The sequence below is a fragment of the Phlebotomus argentipes genome, unplaced genomic scaffold, assembly GCF_947086385.1.
Source record: "Phlebotomus argentipes unplaced genomic scaffold, Phlebotomus argentipes genome assembly contig_5, whole genome shotgun sequence".
NCBI classification, from domain to species: Eukaryota; Metazoa; Arthropoda; class Insecta; order Diptera; family Psychodidae; genus Phlebotomus; species Phlebotomus argentipes.
The window spans coordinates 2952842-2972280 of record NW_026776165.1 but is presented as its reverse complement, the minus strand read 5'-3'; the positions used below and the strand labels follow the sequence as shown (position 1 = coordinate 2972280).

The 19439-nt window shown below is 41.9% G+C and overlaps 3 protein-coding genes across 4 annotated transcripts in view; 2 read left to right on the top strand and 1 right to left on the bottom strand.

Moving 5' to 3' along the window:
• Positions 1-7663, top strand: part of LOC132256563 (hemicentin-1) — a 44368-nt gene extending 36705 nt beyond the window's left edge. Inside the window, exons 15-18 of the mRNA XM_059753057.1 lie at positions 98-179; positions 2355-2479; positions 3330-3593; positions 5133-7663. Of these exons, the coding sequence (XP_059609040.1) occupies positions 98-179; positions 2355-2479; positions 3330-3593; positions 5133-5396 (735 nt within the window). The 3' untranslated portion in view covers positions 5397-7663. The remainder of the gene's footprint in view (positions 1-97; positions 180-2354; positions 2480-3329; positions 3594-5132) is intronic.
• Positions 7664-10895: 3232 nt separating this feature from the next.
• LOC132255729 (GTP cyclohydrolase 1) lies at positions 10896-18552 on the top strand. Of its 2 annotated transcripts, none has more exons than XM_059751865.1 (5): positions 10896-11237; positions 13765-13974; positions 16863-17028; positions 17253-17369; positions 18012-18552. In XM_059751865.1, exons 1-5 carry the CDS (start codon positions 11132-11134, stop codon positions 18139-18141), a joined length of 729 nt encoding a protein of 242 aa, XP_059607848.1. In that variant the 5' UTR covers positions 10896-11131; the 3' UTR covers positions 18142-18552. The 2 variants fall into 2 exon arrangements, with proteins under 2 accessions (XP_059607848.1, XP_059607847.1); XM_059751864.1 differs by lacking the exon at positions 10896-11237 and adding an exon at positions 12159-12679.
• Positions 18267-19439, bottom strand: LOC132255733 (BLOC-1-related complex subunit 6). Its single transcript, XM_059751870.1, has 3 exons — positions 19006-19439; positions 18788-18948; positions 18267-18720 (listed from the first exon to the last, which is right to left on the bottom strand). Exons 1-3 carry the CDS (start codon positions 19408-19410, stop codon positions 18675-18677), a joined length of 612 nt encoding a protein of 203 aa, XP_059607853.1. The 5' UTR covers positions 19411-19439; the 3' UTR covers positions 18267-18674.

Genomic DNA, 19439 nt, shown 5'->3' with positions numbered 1-19439 from the left:
GAAAAACTTTTCTCTTTCATGTGCTCCACACCCTCCTTCTGCATCCCGGCGCGACCCTTATCAACTTTCCCCTATCCGACGGACGTCCCGACGAAAGGTGCTGGCATTCAATCTGCAAGGATCGAGTAATTGGTATCGTTTGCACGCAAAAACACTTCCGGCACCACTTCTGAGAACAGGTAATTATGCCATTCGGAGTATTGAATTAATTCCCCAGGAAATGGATTTGCCAAACAACACACAACAACCCTCATGAGTGGCACAGGGCGGGGGGTGGGGGGGATAGGGATGGGCTCCGGGGACGGCCGGGCGTGAAGATAATTCAATAACATCGCCTCACCGGGCGAGCGGGGGCTGGGCATGTGGCATCGATTTGTGGGGACAGCGCGCCCCATGAGATTGCAAAACTTTCAGTAAATTGGGAGTGACTTTACACCCCACAATTTGCGCCCCATCATCCAGCAAATGGCGCTGGGTGGAAAGGTACCAGGTAGGTTGAGACCAAGGACAGCTCGAGCAAAATTCATTTTCCTCATGACTTCTCCGGGACAAAGAAGAAATTTAATTCAATAGTGCAAAAAGTTTCTCATTCATTTAACCCCTAAAATTTATCGTGTGCTTCTGCTGGGTACAGAAAACCATCGGAATTCATTAAATCACATCCACACTGCATATGAAAAACTCATGACACAATTATCTTTTCATATATTCAATTAAGGAAGTTTAGTCTTGCACAGACAGGAATGCTGTTTTATTGGCATTTTGCACTGTTTGCAGGGGAAAAACTAGTGTGTCAATAAGTGAATTTTCCTTTGATCAAGAGAAACTATTTCACAACGTTGAGTTCATATTTAAATAATGAATAGAAGCAACGAGAAAAATAGCACAACCAACGAATTTTTTTGTTTTTTCACAAAAATCATATGTCAAAGTTCGCTATTTTTGCTTACAGTTGCTAATAATTACTTTATATTCTCACGTTTTAAGATATCGCGACTTATTTGCGAAAAAAAAACACGAAATCTCTACTAATTATTCATTAAAAGACGTAATTGTGGGCGGGGCGCGTGAGTGGGCGGAGCTATAGAAAATTTAACTCTCTCATATCGTCTTACTTCTCATGTGCTATTCATTTGACAACTCTTGTATATGTCCAGATTGAAAAAGCATGGCAAAACAACATTAAATAATTAAAAATATTATTTCTCATCCAATCTACGGAGAAAATATGTGGAAACAATATAATTTCTCAGCAAATAAAAATGCTACTTGCCATGTAAATAAGGGAAAAATTTCATTTCCTTCGCTGAAGTGGAGTGAATATTGCAACTCGCAGCAGCAACAGAGGGAAATTGGCTTTTCCTCGTGTCGTTTATTTATGAAATTTGCAATCTTGAACTTTCTGGGAGAAAATTTCTTCGCATGATTAGATTTTCGATGAAATCAATACGGAAATACTGCGCTAAATGCAATTTTTACATGCGACTCTCGAGAATGCAATTTGCAGAGGAAAATTAACTGCAATGGAAATTTCTTTAGTTGACAAAAGAAATGAATTCCATCTTATCTATTATCTCTGCATTCAGGTAGTTTGACTTAGAATTAAGCTGCAGAGAAAACTATCCAGATGAAAATCATTCTTGACATTTCATTTAGACAAAAAGCTCTTCCTCCACATTTGCATTTTATAATTTAATTGCGCCATTTTCTAAATTTGCGCTGGACTATTTTATCCGCTTGCCAGGCAAATTTAATGCAACCTATGAGTGATAAGATTGAAAGGAAGCGAAGTGCTTGTTATTTTCTGTCCTCTTTGATGGAATTCACTTAATTTTTCCTTCCATTTTCACGTTAATTAGTGACCCATTAGTGCTTCGTGGTAACAATCTCTCTTTCAATTTGTATGTAAAACCTGGAAGAGTTTCTGAAATAGCACAGAAAAAAAAGGATTCATGGGAAAGGGATCAGCGTCAATTTTAAATGGCAAGTCATAGTGTTGCTTGATGGAAATCTCTATTTTCCGGACGTAAAAAAAACCACCGGGAGGATAAATTATTAATGAAGAGCGCGAATAGCGGAGAGATAATGTCCAACAAGAGGTGCCTATATTATGTTCCCGGGGAAAAAGGCGAAAAATTGGGGCAAAGAAGTTGCCGATCTTGGAGGCAAAGTTGCGCTCTCGCCATTAATTCACACGATGCAGTGCCGGGGAAAAGTTCTCCGGCAAACTTTTACCTGCGGGAAATGGCGCCCACGCCAGTGCTAATTTATGGGTGGCGCTGCCCGGACCCCTTTTTGCCCAACCCTTGTGCCACATTTTTGGTATTAAAATACATTCTCCCCAACTCTTGCAGCATCATCGACTGCAGTCTTCGTGAAACTGACACCACTCCTTGGCGCCCTAATGGGTGTCGCCGGGACGCTCATCCTTGTGGTAGGATGCATCGTCATTTGCATGAGGATGCGACGTGGAAAACAGGTGACTTCCCTTATATGCATAATAAGTGCTAAAAGCTCGGCGCTCTCTCTCTCTTCCACTCTTCTCACCCTTCCCAACTTGTGTTTTTCACCCTTACAATTTTGCATAATGCAGCTGAATAGCAGGTGAATTATAACATCAAATGCAGTGGAGAAAAGACACAAAACATTGTAAAAACTTTCGACATTTTCACCAATTACGATGTGTCGCGAGAACCTAAGAGAGTCAGTTTTTCACAATGCGATGACATCATTAGTTTACACTGTTATCAGACCAAGTCAAGGGGAAGATAATATGCCTTGGAATTTATACGACACTTTCTGATACTTCCGCAGCGTCTGTGCAGAATCTTCAACGCTCCAGACACTTCTGAACGTCTTTTTTTTAAAGCATTTTCCATCGCCAGACATTTTCAACTCTGTTTTTTTCTTCAGAAAATGCCTAGAAAAATTCTGACCAAATTGTGAGGTTATGAGTTCGGCTTATTGGACTAATGTTAATCTTTTCAGACTTGAAAATAAGTAAATATATAGCAAATATCTGATTGATTCTACAAGATAATTGATGATTTTGAGGGTAATTTAATCACCAAAATCTCTCTTAAATCAATTACATAACCTATAAAAACAATAAAATCGATTTTCTTAAGCAAAATAACTTGGAAAATGCCTAAATTTGTTGAAAAAGTAGCTTTGACGCTGTGTTAAATATCTTTAAGACGACATAAAGTATGAAATCATCTCTTTATCAGTGATTCTAGAGATGATTTTGCACCGCACAATAACATTTTCAAGTACAGACGACATGTAATGATTCTAACAAGAGTGTGCTCTCTCCTCTGGCTCACCAGCAGAAACGTGAGCATCGCACCACAGAAGCTGGCACAGCTGATGTGGACAAGGACAAAGGCAGTGCTGAGCCGCTGAGCCGCAACATGGGCAGTCACTCGAGCATCGACGACAAGAATCCCGATGTTGTGCCACAGGAGAACAGCGAGGATGAATTCCTGTCGGAGGAAAAGGCCTTTGAGCGCCTCAATTCAGATCGCATTCTCTACAATTCACGTCTCAACTCGTCACCTCCGCCCCTGTCGCCGGCCAGTTTCCCCAAGAATGTAAGTGGAATCCCCAAATGTTTTCCCACAGGCACATTCACCAGGCATTCCCAGGGAAATTCCACCCCGAAAGTATCCTGTTTTCCCCGTGAATTTGGCTTTCCTACCCGCCTAACAACGACTAATCACGTGCTGTATTGCATCCCTAATACCACTGGTGGTGAGGTAATTTGTCCGATGATAATGGAAGAGCATCACGAAACCTCAACGTCCAATGATCCTCTAATTGTCTGCAATTTTAAATTCTCCTCATTCACTTTTAACCAGTGGCGAAACTGCATTTTTCATTCTCTCCAAATTGATATCGGACACTCCAGTTGGCAGGGGAGGACAGTCACACCCTAATCTTGATGGTAATTTTGTTAACACCCTTGCAATCTGGCAATTTATATTCCTTAAACGGAACGCTAACGATAAATCACACACGAAAAGGGATAATTTTTGTGAAACCCAACATTTAAATGTGGTTAAGCGCCAAATTCACCTTAAATTAGACAGTCAGATGACAAGTGAAGGAAAGTCTAAGGACATTCCAATGGACAGTATATAATTACTGTCCTATGACAATCTCACGTCCGTAACACTCTTGATTGAAGTCCTAAAACGAATCACGATTTTGATTGTGAATAACAACCACAATTCAGACACTAATAAATGTTCATTTGTCTTATGACATTCTGCTATATTTCCATAGGAAATTCCCATATTATCTTAAGACAATTTTCTTCTAACTCTATCTAAAAAAGATGTTACCTTCTCAGACATGCATTTGATCAATCTCAGGCCTCAAGAGATGTCAATTTAATTGCAAATTCAATCGCATCCTGTTACTGTGTCCTGTCAAAAGCATAAATACAGGAATAACTCTCCAAATGCACTGGAGGCAAGAGTCCGAAATTTAATTTGACTTTGACATGCTGACCCAAGTGCTGGCCAATTGTGTGGGAAAGTTATCTCAGTGAAGGAGCTGCAGCAGGCACCGAATCCCCAAAAGATTTCCCTAATTGCATTCCAAATTGCCTGATGGTAAAACTTCCCACACAAAATATTTAGTGAGTGTAATGCCAAACAATTGTTCGGAAATAATGGGCGCCCATTGAAAGTTTCTCTTGCGCTCAACGGAATTTATCAGGGTGCTTTGAGAGGAAGGCTCTTGAAATTTTTATACAAGACCTTCGAGCGCACGTCGCGGATCTCCGCCTGGATGTGGGCAAAGAGAAGAAATGGAGGCGCTCTTCTGCAGTCGTTGTCCTGGAAAAAGTGCTCCTTGTGCTGAGAAGGGGGGAAAAATTAATCCTCAACTCAATTCATTTTTATTGCTCAGAACCATTCCAATGCCACGCCGCAAAGTCCTCTCAGCCATGACCTATCCCAACTCCTCGGCTAAGCCTCCGGGCGGCGAGAGGCGGGAATTATCGTGGCGAATTAAGGTTCACGGCGTGTAATGCTTGTGAGTGAATTTCCCCAGGGATGCCGTGCATAATCTTAAGCTCAGCATTGTGTGCTCCTGGCGCTAATTAAATTCTCCCTCGTCCACAGTTCGGGGAGCTCTCGCTCACGACAAATCCATCCTTCACGCTGTACAGCTCGCCGCAGCGCCGGCCGATGTACGCCTCGCCGCCGCTCACGCTGCTCGCGCGCTCGCCGCCCAACGTGTACAGCCGCAACCCCACGCGCTACGGCGTCTACGACAGCCCAACGGGAGCGTGCCAGGCCGGCGCCTTCGGCGGCTCCACTGTGCCGCTGCTCAACAACGGCGGCGCGGCGCTGGGCGCCACGCTGGACGACACGTCGATTTCCTGAGACACGGGGGGCTCGTCGTGCCACTTGATCTGCATCGGCGAGCGCCCCGAACGCACGACCGTGGTGTAAATTGCGCCACGCGAGCAGCATGTTAGATAGGCAAACAGTAATCTCTTACTAAGTGTATATTGTATATCGCAGAGGATTTCCATTGCGGAACTCGATAAACGAATTTACTACTGTTGTACTGTAACCGTTGGAGGCCAAGTCTGGCTGGGAAAACAGAGTTGAGAGCGCCATTTGAGACTGATTGATAGATTAGAGATTCGAATTATACGTTCAAGACAGAAAACAAACAAACACTTAAACTCACCGATGAAGTCTAGCCGTTAAGAATTACTTCTTAGATGCTATTAGATGTAATCATGTGTAGGAAAAGAGACTTTGTTTTGTGATTTACAACAAAATCTTATTTTTACTGTCTTTTATTGTGGCGGGAATGCCACTGTCATGGCGGCCTTCTCCTTCTGATACGAGCCTCGCTGGTAGCATTTTTTCACGGTAGAGGCAGCACTGAGGGAGGACGCGGTGAACTTCAATTGTAAATTTAATCTCTAGCAAGGGAGACAATCAGAAGAGCTTCGCCATATTCCGTTGACATTTGTACACTTTTTTACATTAAAATACTTATTATGAAAGTATGAAGAGAATATTGAGCAAAATATGTGTCTGAAATATCAAATAAAACAACAATTACGCGTACAAATAATGAAATTATCCCTGATAAATGTGAAGAGATCGTAAATATTCTGTAATAAAGGAAAACATTTAGTCAAATGGACATGAAATCAACAGTTATTAGTCGCCCTGCAGCAAATCCATATCTTGTAAGCAGTGTTTAAAATCTAATAATGATATTTCTAGATGTCTTAACTGCTAAATAATATGTGAAACAGGTGTTACTCTTCATTTCGCTCTGTCTGAATTACATTTACTTCATTCTTATTTCACTGTAATATTCTTAGCTCCATGACTTGCCAATAGATCCTGATTTATTATCTATAATCTCAAGTGGTGTCATCAACTCTGTCGCCAGTGAAATATCACAAGAGACTCTGTAGAAAATATGGGAAAAAAGTCAACATTTTCCTCTCCTCATGAGAATTGACAGCCGACAAAAACGGTCAAAGAAAAATGTCATGAATTTGCAAATGACTCGATGTTAGAGTGAGGAATTAACTTGGCTTAATTGAATATTAAATGGTGAAGGAGAAAATGAAAAACAAACGAAAATATAAATGGTTATAAGGACACAATATTACAATGTTTCTGTGGAAAAAAAAATGTGTATAAAAAAAAACAACCGCTGAAAGAATGAATTGTGTAAATATTTATTATAGAGAATAATGCGAGGAGTGAAAGAGGTGAAAAAAATGCAATTGAAGGAGCAACAAGAATGCCAAATGGATGGAGTTTATTTATCATTTTCATCCTTATTGAAATCTCAAATGACACTCGCATAGCATTTGACTTATTCGACTGCCAACGGATGATATTTATAGGGAAAAAATATGCTTCGAGAGAATGTCAATTGGATAGGCAGCAAAGTCGATTTATTAATGGAATTTTATGAGTCACTCAGTTGCCCATTAAAGTGCATTATTTCCGGATTCGCTTAATTTGAGATTTTTTGCAATTTATTTGTTCATTTCTTTCCTATTCTTCTTATCAACAAAAAGAATAATTCACCGCAGAGAATAAGTGAAAAATTGAATTTCCAGCCTTTTCCTCATCAATACATTTTTTTTCCTCATGTATTGGATCGCAAAGGTTTTTTTTTTTTTTTCAATATAATTTCCTGCAAGATTGAAATTCTTCGCAGTCTTCTTGTTGCTCCTCACGGAATTCCTCGCCGTGCTTGTAAAGTTACACGGAGAGGAAATGCCCCTCAAGGCAGGACTGTTGAGAAGGAATTTGCCGAGGAATGCTTCTTCAGGAGGAACTACACATATTTATTGTTCCTCTGCATGTCAATCAATGGGAATTTCTGCACAATATAGCAAAATTCCTATTGTCGGAATTGAATTGAATTGACATTTATACTTTTTTCCTATCTTTTCTTTCTTTACTAACATTGAAAGTCTGCACAGAAATGACGAAAAAAAAGGAGTGTTGAGAATTTACAGTGCCATTAATTTCTCTAAGATTTAATTTAAATTTGAAAAAAAATACATTTTATATTTGTAATTATTTACTTAAAAATTAAAATGAAATGCGCGAAGCGAGAGAGAGAGAGAGAAAATAAATCACGAGAAGGTGGAAAAAAAAGTGGGAAATAAATGGTTGTTTCAATTGAATTATTGTGCCCATTATTTAATTTATTGCCCATAGACAGAAAATGGAATGGGAAATAGGAAATTGCCATTCAATTTCACAGACAAATAGAATGTTCACTTAAATCATAACTTTTTATTAAAGTTCTCTGATGGCGCGTTGAAGCATTCTTAGCCGGACGTCAATTCTTGTCAATCTGTCTCACTTCATGGGCAACAACAAAAGGTGTTCGATTTTCCCATGGATTTTCCCGTGAAATGTTTCCAATCACCTGAAACATTTTCGACACACACACAGAGCCTAATCAAAGTCATTAAGCATTTTCACGCCAAGAAAACACCCCACCAAAATCCGCTCCTTTCATCTTCTCTCTCCCACATCGGATTTTCCACGCAGTCACTCAAGCACAATGGAAATCGCCTCTCCTCGCGCGCCTTGCCATTGTTCCTGCGCCACCCAAATTCTTCCATATTCATTGGCCGAATCGAGCATGAAATGTTGAGTCAAGGAGGAAATAATATGCCTTAAATCTGTACACCACTTCCTGAACACTTCCAAATTTGCCTGCCAACTTCTAGAACATGAATCTCTTGAGGTTTCATTCGATGTTTCTCTATAAAAATTGACTTAAAACCGCACTTTTTGGACATCTTTTCTCATCATAACCTCAAAAATATAATTAGGAGATCTTCAAAAACTCTGTTCGAAAGCTTTCCAGATCAAAAATCATCTCAAAATTGCTGATTCACAGTCAAAATTGTCCAGAAAGTTATCTAAGTGGACATTTTCCAAGTCCAAATGACTATTTTTGAGGTTATGTTCAATCTTAGCACAATTTTCTGTATTTCTTGGCATGAAAGGGTCAAAAAAGCACTATTCATTGCTTGCAAATGCTTAATTCTGCCAAGAACTAGCAGAATTCATGTTCTAGAATGCAAATTATTCACTTAATCTGTCCTTAATTCGTTACATAACCTAAAAAAAATTAATGCGTTTGTTTCTGCGTGAAAATCGAAGGAAATTCAGAGAATCTGGATGATTTATGAGGAAAAGAAGTAGAAAGGAAAGAAATATTACAGGTTTTTCAACACTTCCACTTCTTAAGTACTTCTGCTGAGCTGTACACCACATCTGACTGCGTTATCTCCCCCTTGTGCTGAGTTAATGATCGACAAGACTTCAGGCCAAATTGCTGCTTCATCTCCTCAATTTCTAGGTCGATTGAAAATCATTTTTCGCCATGGTGGAAAAACAGGTGGGAAAAAAACCCCTCAAATTGCCGATTTTCGGCGCTTAACACTGGAATTTTCCAATATGCAATTTGAACTTCACAAAACTCGCATTCAGTGTTTTGTGAATATCAAATAAATTGTGTGGAGCATTTTTTTCTCTGTATATTGAAAAGTCACTGATGGTTAAAAGCAAAACAGTGTGGCCGAAACAGTGTCTCTTGGCTAGACAAGAAGAGATGCCGATTGGCAGGTAATTGATTATTTCAAGATCACGCATTGGAAATTGCGATTAGCATCTCTAATCGCAGGTCAAGGTGATCTCTTTCGGCTCAATCTCTGCACTTTTTTGCCATCCAGCAGCTGATTTTCGCTCGAAGCTGCACCACAGGCAATTCTCTCGGCAACAGGAGAATCCACCACAGTGCCTGGCACGCACATTAGCAGCACTCAAGCCCAGAAGTATCAAAGTGTTGACTATATCTGAGTCATAAAACTACAAGGAAATCTCTTACGTCTGTGCGCAAAATGGCGCTTTTTACATTCCTCCAGAAGCTCCGCTGATAAGACAGCTGAATTACTCGCGAGCCTCCGCTAATCTCAATTGGATTGGTAACAAAATATCTGTCAATTGAGGAAAAAGTTTTAACACTTTGCTTAATCTTTAAATTGCCATTTAAATTATCATCAACTCTCGGCATTTCTTGCGACCAATACACTAATAAAAGCCATAAACAAGTATATTTAATATCGCGAAAAATCTCAAGATCAAGTTCTTGTTCTTCCCGACGAGCAAAATCTTATTTAGTATGTAAAAACCAACGTCTAATTGAATAGGATGTCTGAAAAAGTAATTTATCGCATTTTATATCATAGTAGTTAATCCTGGATTTAATTTCTCCAGTTTGAAGGTAATTCCTTACAATCCAAGATTCACTTTGTCACCTTTTTTTACATTGAAAATCAACAGTTTTATTGGAACAACATTAGGAAACTCATTGAAAAACTCTGTAAAAACCACGCAGTTTGTGTTAAAATCGTAAAAATAAACTTTTATACATATTTTTAGATTAGATTCAAGTGAATTTTTCATGATATATTCACTTAAGCTAAGTATTATTGAACTTCATTTCCCGCGCCATAATCGAAAAGTGTTGCGATCTTCGGAACTGATCGCGTGAGTGCTTTTCCATTGGCCAAAATGCCACTCATTTCCTGAACACTCTCTTGGTGGCAATTGTCCCGTGAAGAGCTGTGAAAATCACAGTCGAGAAGTGCACCTGTTCAGGTGTGAGCGGCTCAATCTAGCCAAGCAATCAGGTCACGATCAACACTCAACCTACACAGCGCGCTCTCGCATCCGATTATGCCTTTTCTGTCGTCAATTTCGCACGTAGTCACGGTGAGAAACCCCGCGCAGTGTTCTGAAAATATGCCCTCATGAGTCACTGTTTGGGGCGTCAGAACACCACAGAGAGTGTGTGAAATTGGTTCGGCAATCAAGAAAACAAACCACGGTGAATTTCAGTTGAAGGAGAAAATTCCCCGCGAATTGCTGGATTCTCATGGACTCTCTGTGAGCGCACAAAGATGTGTAATTCATCAATTATATTGCGGCAATCTTGCCCCGTTTCTCACTCCACAATCCGTAATAATTGTGGGGGGCTACACGGTTTTAATGAATTTCCTGAAGTCCTCTAAAGAGTCATGTGCAAATTCCTCCCTCCCCTCATTGCCTCCCACCCCCTCAAGCATGGTCCGCTGCGAATTCAGATATTATGAGAGACACAAACTGACAATTTTGCTCCATCACACAGCAAATTTACACATTCATGCCCTCTCGCTTGCACCACACGCCGTCCCGCTCGCACCTTCCGATCGGCAGCGACTCGCTGTGAGCGTGAGTGAGTGCTTCTTAATATAAAAAGGCGCCAAATTGCTTGTTACCACTTTAGTCAGTGTGAAATTATGGGCGCGATCGGACGCTGTTGACTTTGGCCTCAAGCGAATACCGCAGTTCCACTCCAGCAACAATCCGCCCCCCCCCTCCCCCCTCGCGCGCCCCAGCCCCACCACCATCGCCAAGCCACCAGTGGCTCTCTGTGTGCAGACACGCTGCTGCTCAGCCCGCGCGCGCGATCGCCGACGTCCTGTGATCTGTGATAAGAGTTCTGTGACCAAAGCATCATCATCATCCCCCCAGCAAACCACCCCCCGCCAGAGGCCGCTAGAATGAAAGACACCATGGCTCCGCAAAACACAGTCAACACAGTCAACGGCCACCAGATTGTAGCCACGAACGGCAGCGCGAAGAAGTCCTGCGTGTGCAGCATTAAAGGTGAGCTGTGTGAAGCCCAAGGCGACTGGACGCGCGAACCCGTTTGCCAAGGATGGTGGGGGCGCTTGTGGGGGGCAGTTTTTGGCCGGTCACTTATCCAAACTGAACCGGCTCGTGCATTTTCTAAAAAGCCAAATGCATACATTTTTCATTGATCACAACTGACTCCAACTGGTTCTCAACTTTGCTTTGCCAATTCATTTGCGTTAATCTCTTACAACACCGTAAATCGATTAACCCTGTCATTCCTGGGCTCTATTTCGTATGTTATTTTGATATGTGAAATCTGTGGAATTATTCGAAATAGAGCAAATTATTTGCATATCAACACATGAGTGAATATTAGGGCTTCATGAGCGCTTATTAAACCAAAGCGCCGAATTATCTTTGAACACCGAGAAGATCCTTAACTTGCCACATTTTCACGTCGCATCTGAGCTCTTACTCAGCAACCTTCCGACCATTTCTGGAGATTAACAGTGAAGAGCTAATCCAGTTTCACTACAACCCAAACTCCCTTAACGATGTCAGGAAAAAAAAGCAATAATTGCTTTACGATGTGCGCGCTCGAATCTCTACAATTGTGGGCAAATTCCCCAGAGATGAAGCATCGGCAGAGTGAGAAATTCCTGTGGCATGCACTGAAGAGTCTTCTGGGCCTTTCCCGATGCCAATTAAGAACATTTACGCCACACAGACTGAGTCACACACCACAGATCGATTTCCCACCTTCTTTCTGGGCCACCAAAGAGACTCTCCTCAAGACGTTGTGCGATGATTGTTGCATTCGCAGCTTTTTGCGCACATTTTCCAGCTGATGGAAATCTTCTCCGCACAGTCGCTCTCTCGCTCTTGGCACGACTCTCGCTCTCTGTGTGCTCTCTTGTGGCCAAAGTGGATGGGAATCGAGCGGCGCGTATAAATAATTCGGTGGCATCGAAACGCCTTTCAGTTTGTGCCTCACGCTGCTCCCAAAGGCAGCTCCGTCTCGGGCTCCAGTCTTCCCTCTCTCTCACACTTCCTGTCTGTCTGACAGAGACAAATCTCGCGCGCTCCAGGAACTCCTCTCTCGCCCGCCACCCCTCTTCTGCCCAACCCTGCGCTTCATGGTGCCGTGAATCCGTGTACTTGAGTTGGCATCGACTGGATCCTTTCTTGCCTGTGTTGTGTGCTCGCGTGGCGTAAAATGTCCAGGGAGAGGAAGCTGCAGCTGCTGTCCCAGATGTCCACCACCGAGCTCAATGACGCCATCGACGACAGCAACTTCCCGCAGAGCTCCAGCGCCGCCAAGTGCTCCAACGGCAAGGACGGCGAGGAGTCCAACGGGCTGTGCAAGCGCCGCCACCAGCCGCCACTCAAGATGGACACCAAGGCGCCCGAGGCCGAGAGGGTGCTGTACATTCCGGGAACACCACAGACGCCGCGCACCTCCACCACGCCAGGTGACTTCTGTGGCGAAGAGGGAAACGCCATGAGCCAGTGCCTTGATCTCGAACCTCGAGGCCGCGTGGAAAAAGAGATAAAGACACTGGCGCCAGTGTGAAAGTTGTCAAGGTGGTCACAGTTCGAGTCCACCTCCTTTGCCCAGTCATTCATCACCCGTCAGAGGCTTCCTCAGGTGGCAAAGAGAGCCACAAAAACAGTATTTGCTTGCCTTAAAGTATGGAATTCTGTGTGGTTTAGATGAAGTCGGATCTTGGCTTAATCCTTCTTGAGCGACATTTTCATAAGAGATTAAATCTAGACTAACTTCCTTATCATATTCTAAACATTTTTCTGCAGATTAAATTCAAAGTATGAAAAATAATAATTACAGAAAATATTTGCATTTCAAGAAATGTAGATTCTTGGGGAAAATTAATATTTATTTTCTGCTGTATTCACTGCAAAAGAAAAGACTTGTTTTTACTCTAATTTCGTGTCCTTCTTGGAAAAGACACTCACAGAAATGCTGAAAAGTGTTGAGATGAAAACGTAGACTTACAGTAGCTGTGACTCAGGCTTGAGCAACGGTGATCGGGTCACGAGCGAGGTTATCACGGGGTGTTTATGATCGCGCCTATCGCACACGCCTTGGGGGCAAAACTTTGGATTGCATGCAAAAAATCCTATCAATTGATCATTTGGGCATTTGGTGGTGTTTTTTTCCATCCAATGTGACAAATAATTGCAAGTTGTGTTGTGAGTGAAGAAAAAAAACACAGAGTGTTGTGCGACCGGCAATTTCACAATATCATCAACTCGTTTTCTTGAAGGCATCTATTTAAATAAAATCCACACACACACATTGGTTGGGAGGCCTTTTTGTGGTGCTCATTTGTTATTCCCTCGGAGCAAAATCACATTGAAGTCAATCAAGTCAATTTTTTCCATCTTTTTCTCAACGATCACTGCAGCTGTTTACGGGTGGTTTTTTTTTTAATCTTGTCGCGAGCCACACGGAATGCATTAGAGAGAGAGAGAGAGAGAGAGACGATCTGTCCAATTAAATTCACACGCATACTGACGAATCACCTTTGATTGGCAGGTCATGAGAATTGCACGTTTCACCACGACCTGGAGCTGGATCACAAGCCGCCGACGCGCGAGGCGCTCCTGCCCGAGATGACGCGATCCTACCGGCTCCTGCTGACCGGCCTGGGCGAGGATCCGGACCGCCAGGGACTGCTCAAGACGCCCGAGCGCGCGGCCAAGGCGATGCTGTTCTTCACCAAAGGATACGATCAGAGCCTCGAAGGTGAGTCGCACTTGGACCAAGAGAGCCACTCCTCTCTCGCAATTAAACAAACACATATTCCAGCCGTTCAAAAAGCTCAAATATTTACCGCCCATTTTTCCTGTGACTTTTTACTGGGCAAATAAACATGAAAAAAAAGTATCACCTGAGATTTGTTGACATTTTTATGCAAATATTTGTCGCGTGCTTTCATTTCAATCACTTTTAATCTCTTTGCTTCACTAAAAGCCAAATTTTTCCACACACATTCGAGCATTTTGTTTTGATTATTTATGCTTTGCACTTGAAATTAAAATATAAACTTGAATTTTTTTGTTGCCTCTGATGAAATCCATTACTAAATTATGTGCCCATTAAAAATACACCAACAAAAGCCTCAATATATTGCAAATTACATTGCAAAACAGTGATGCACTTGAAGGAAATGAAGTGAAATTTCCGCAAAAAAAAAAACACTACAAGAGACCATTTCTATATCTTAATTAGTAATTTAGCATTGTATTTGCAATGGAATTACCTTTTATTGATTATAAATTTTTCTTTTAATGTATTTCCGGGACAATAATTACTTTTATGCCAATGTTGCATTGTTAATTATAACATTTTTTTCTGTCTAGAACCTATAAAATGTTTTTAATATCTCCAAATAAATTTCCCAAGAAGCACATTTTACAGCAGAATCAAGCATATGACCAGCTGTATCTCTCACGAGGAAAATTTTATTGCCACTGACAATTGCGGAAGGGTTAAAGATAAGATTTACGAAGATTAAAATTTAAGTATTACTTACAAGTTAAAGGAAACGGTTAAAACCAAGAAAGAATCGTGAAATTTATAAGCAAGCGTAGTTACAACAAAGAAGCTCAAAGAAAACCTAGGACAACCTATCAAACCTACCTAACACTTCCATTTTCTTAAGTACTTCTACTGAGCTGTACATCTTTTCTGACTGTATTATCTCCCCCTTGAGAAGAATTGAAAAATGTTCTTACGCTGATTCCAGATCTGTAAACATGATTTTCAACCCATATTCAACAAAATCGTCTTCGATTTTATTAAGCAATTGTGTTCCTCCTCTTCAGTTTCCTGATACTTAAACGATTTTGACATAATCGAAACGATTTACGTACAATTCTTGAAAAGATCTATTTTTCTTTCACCCCTTTTTGGCTCTTTTGACAAGAAAATAACCAACTAAAAAGCCCTAATAAGCTTCAGAAGACTCTCAAACACCCAGTGAATCGATGAAAGGATAACGATACCGTGTTTAACGCTTTAAGTGATTCAATGCTTCTGTCTTAGACAAATAAAAATCAACAAGTTGCGAGGAAACTATCTCGGTCATTAAATCCTTCACTCTCGCGTCGCTGTCAATTGTCGTGATGTGTCTTGGGCTGGGGGGGGGGGAGGGAAGAAGGGAGGGTTGGCAATGGCCAGATTATTGATTTGCTCCACTTCTGGCCGCCCTCGCAATCCGACCAGCAGCAAAATGGATGAAAAGCTGCTGTGGAGTGGTTTGGGTGGAAGAAAAAAAATCCCCAGACACACTCTAAATCACATCCACCCTCTTGCAGAGAGCACATCAAGACGCCATGGGAGGCAAGAGGGGGTGAGCATTTGACTCATGACAATTGCCTCGGAGTGACTTGGATTGTGTGGGTGGGCAAAAAGGGCGCGCAGAAGCTTGTGGGGGCGTGCGAAGCGTGGAGAAGAAGGAATTTATCCATGTTCGAACGTGATTCCTGGCTAAATTTAGTCAATTGACGCGCGATGCTGAATTTATTCCTTTGGTCGTGTGCGAGGCTTTCAAGTAAATTCCTCACGACGTCTTCAGACGCATTCCTCATCCCTTTTCTGATTTTGATTGTTTGAGTTCTTCATCATCATCAAATGGCACGTGAAGAATTGCACACGAAATATCCATCAACATTTTGTCAATTGTGCGTGATTTGGCGTGTGTGTTTGACACTCAATCCCTCAATTGACGATATGATGAATATTTTACAATGAATTTGATGATTATTCGGAAGACTCGAGGAATGCTGAGTGTCACAGAGAAGCCACAAAGGCAATTTACTTTATATCAAACATTCACCGCACAGTCAATTCGAGTCAAGACATTTAAAGTGGCGATTAAGTCTGCTCTTTGAGGAGTTCCTCTCTTTGGCATGCCATTAACAGACTTTGTCTCTTCGTCAAAAACAGCACCAAAGAAGCAAATTTACCGAGACTATTTTGACATGGGAAAATCAGTGCAGAAACGCTGTCAAAGCCACAGAATGGAAATTTCTCTGACGAAATAGTTAAATTACCTTCTCAATCAAGTATTGGTTCACTGTGCTCCGCCCACTTCGAAGCCCCGCCCATAAGTCAGCTTCACAGAGTGTATTGACTGGAAGTCGTGATAATAAATTCATTTTCCACTCGTTGGTGACAAAGCAGAACACAATTTCATAAGATCACGCAATTTCATGACTTTAGAAAAACAATTTCTCTTATCGCACATTGTTGAAGAAGAAGAGTGTGTTTATTGCTGGTCAGAGATCAGAAGTTCATGAAAGTCTTATTTTCCGTCATTCACTCATGTGCCAAAAAATCAATTACAATTTTAGACTTTCATCAGAATGACTTCCTCAACTTCTTATCAAGTGTTTTCCGTGTGTGTTTCATCGTCAGAGAGGATTGCAAGAGGGATTTTCATTAGTCAGAACTCATTAAAATCCTTAATGCCAATCATGCCAACAATTTTAATGGCAGTTGGAGTGAATTACACAATAAATAGTTTATCAAGCATTAATTAAAGGTGCACTTGAGCAATTACGCTGCACAATGACGACATGACACAAATCATAAGTGAGATTAAGTGGATTTCTCCTTGACAATTGCAGAAGCCCTCAACGGAGCCATCTTCGAAGAGGACACCGACGAGATGGTCGTGGTGAAGGACATCGAGATGTTCTCAATGTGCGAGCACCACTTGGTCCCGTTCTATGGCAAGGTGTCCATCGGATACTTGCCATGCAAGAAAATTCTCGGACTCAGCAAACTCGCCAGGTGAGAAGAGTGTCGGCAAATTATACCAACACTTCAGTCTTCCTCACTTTCTTTCTCATTTTTCTCTCCACCACCCACCCCCCGGAAAAAGTCCTCACGGAAAAGTCGAAACAGGCCTTAATTTGATTTCCAGGTGGAAAATTCATTTGCCACACACTATTGCTCAATTGAATTTCCGCTGGAAAGTCATAATTTCATTTTGCCACTTTCTCTTTTCGCCATAGAATCGTGGAGATCTTCTCGAGGCGCCTTCAGGTTCAGGAGCGACTCACCAAGCAAATTGCCGTCGCCGTCACACAAGCAGTTCAACCCGCCGGCGTGGCAGTTATCATTGAAGGAGTGTAAGTCACACACCTTAAGATATTTCCATAAATCATCCCAGAAAACGCGCTCAATTTTCACCACCCAGAACACATGTTCGCCATAAATTTCTCAGCAATTGAAGAGGAAATGAGACACTTGTGGATGTCTTATCTCCATTAGATTGTTCAAATTGTGGCGAATGACGAATGAAGGTGGAAATTTGCATCATTGCATATGGGAATTGTAATATAATATCGAATAAATTATTGCAACAAATGTCTCTAGAATTGTCATATTGAACAGAGAGACTTTAATATTTGACTTTAACTACGCTTTTGAGTTTTTTGAGTGATTAAATGACTGAAGAAAAGGTGTTTGAGGTGAAAAAGATCACTTTCCGTTAGCTTCCACAGCTGATTTAACAACAAATAATATAAAGAATGCAACGCAAAAACGCCCATAAATTACTGAATAAGTTCTTAAATTTTTCTTCTTGCGAAGAAGTCTAGAAGAAACAGTAATTTAACGTGAACATTTCTGTTTTTATTTCCAATATAAACGATTTTAGTCACTCTGGGACTCGTTTTTACCCTATTGCCCCTCCCACTCGAAAGCTCCGCCCCTTACATTTCTCTTAAGTCAATTCCTACGATTTTCTCACTCTGTCTTCCCTATTGCAGGCACATGTGCATGGTGATGCGCGGCGTGCAGAAGATCAACAGCAAAACTGTGACATCAACAATGTTGGGCGTGTTCAGGGACGATCCCAAGACCCGAGAGGAGTTCCTCACGCTGGTCAACACGAAATAGGAGTGGCAGACACGTGAGGTCCTTCCACGACTCTTCACCATGACGGAATTGCCGACGCTTCGCTAACGCGATCGTCGGATCATTTTTTGGGGCCAACAATTGTTTATTGTACGCTCTTTCTCCCCCCCCCCCCCTCGTTTATTTCTCCCTCTTTGTAAGAGTGTTCAACGTGTATATGATGTAATGCGTGCGTGAGTGAAACGCACGAACAATCGGCAGGTCGCGAAATCTTAAGACAAATGTGCAACAGGTTTAGGGAACAATTAAAGCAAGAAAACAAAAAAAAACACTATTTTTCAACTCGATTTTGATCGCGAGAGTAAATTTATATATCCAATGTTATTATTGTAAATGTTATACTTGAGAAGCTGTAAAAAATGTAAATAATAAATTTATCTCTATGCCGTTAAATTCTGCCTCTATTGCAACGATCTTCTCCGCGTGGAAAGGAAAATAACACATTATATAGACTTACTCGAGAGATCACAAAATCACAAATTTCCAGGGATGATCAGAGATGATCGCTTGGCTTCCTAGAGCGTGTTCTCCAGCATATCCACCAAGCGCTTGATTTCACGTCTGGAAGAGGTGGAAATTGGGGGAATTCTCTAGTCAGGAAGCCTCGCCAGATGCCAAAGATACTCACATTCTGTTCATCAGCTGCTTCGTAGGTTTGATCGCATTGGAGATTTCCTCCGTCTTGGCCATGATTGTGTACATATTCTTGATGTTAGCATCCATGCAATCCGTCAGTTTGCTCACGGAGTTCTTGTACACCTCAACATTGTCCGCCGTGATGGATGAAATCTGCAAAAGGACACGAGAAATCAGTCACGAGACACTCCAGAACACCTCGTCACTCACAGAGTGCAGCAAATTGCAGAGGTTCTCCGTCAGATTGTCCACAGACGCCGCCAGATACTGCGCCTCCATCTCCACGTCGTTCAGCACGTTGGAGTCAATCTCCGAGGGCAGAAGATAGCCTCCCGGACGACCGAACTGGAAGCCACTCGTTGACGGCGTGCTGTCTCTCGAATCGCCCCTCGGTGACTCCCTGCTCTTCGCGATGGGGCTCGAGAGCTTGATCTTGTGCTCCAGATTCTCCGTGATGAAGTGCGTCATGTTCCCATCCATGCTCACGGTGCCCTCGAGATTGTACGGGAAGCGATTGGGACGCTTCCGGACATCTGTCGATTCCTCCTCGACATTCGAGTTCATGATCTCACTGTACGACGCTGTCATCACGTCAGGCACCTCCTCGTTCTCCATCACGGTTGAAATCACACAAAATCTCTGGC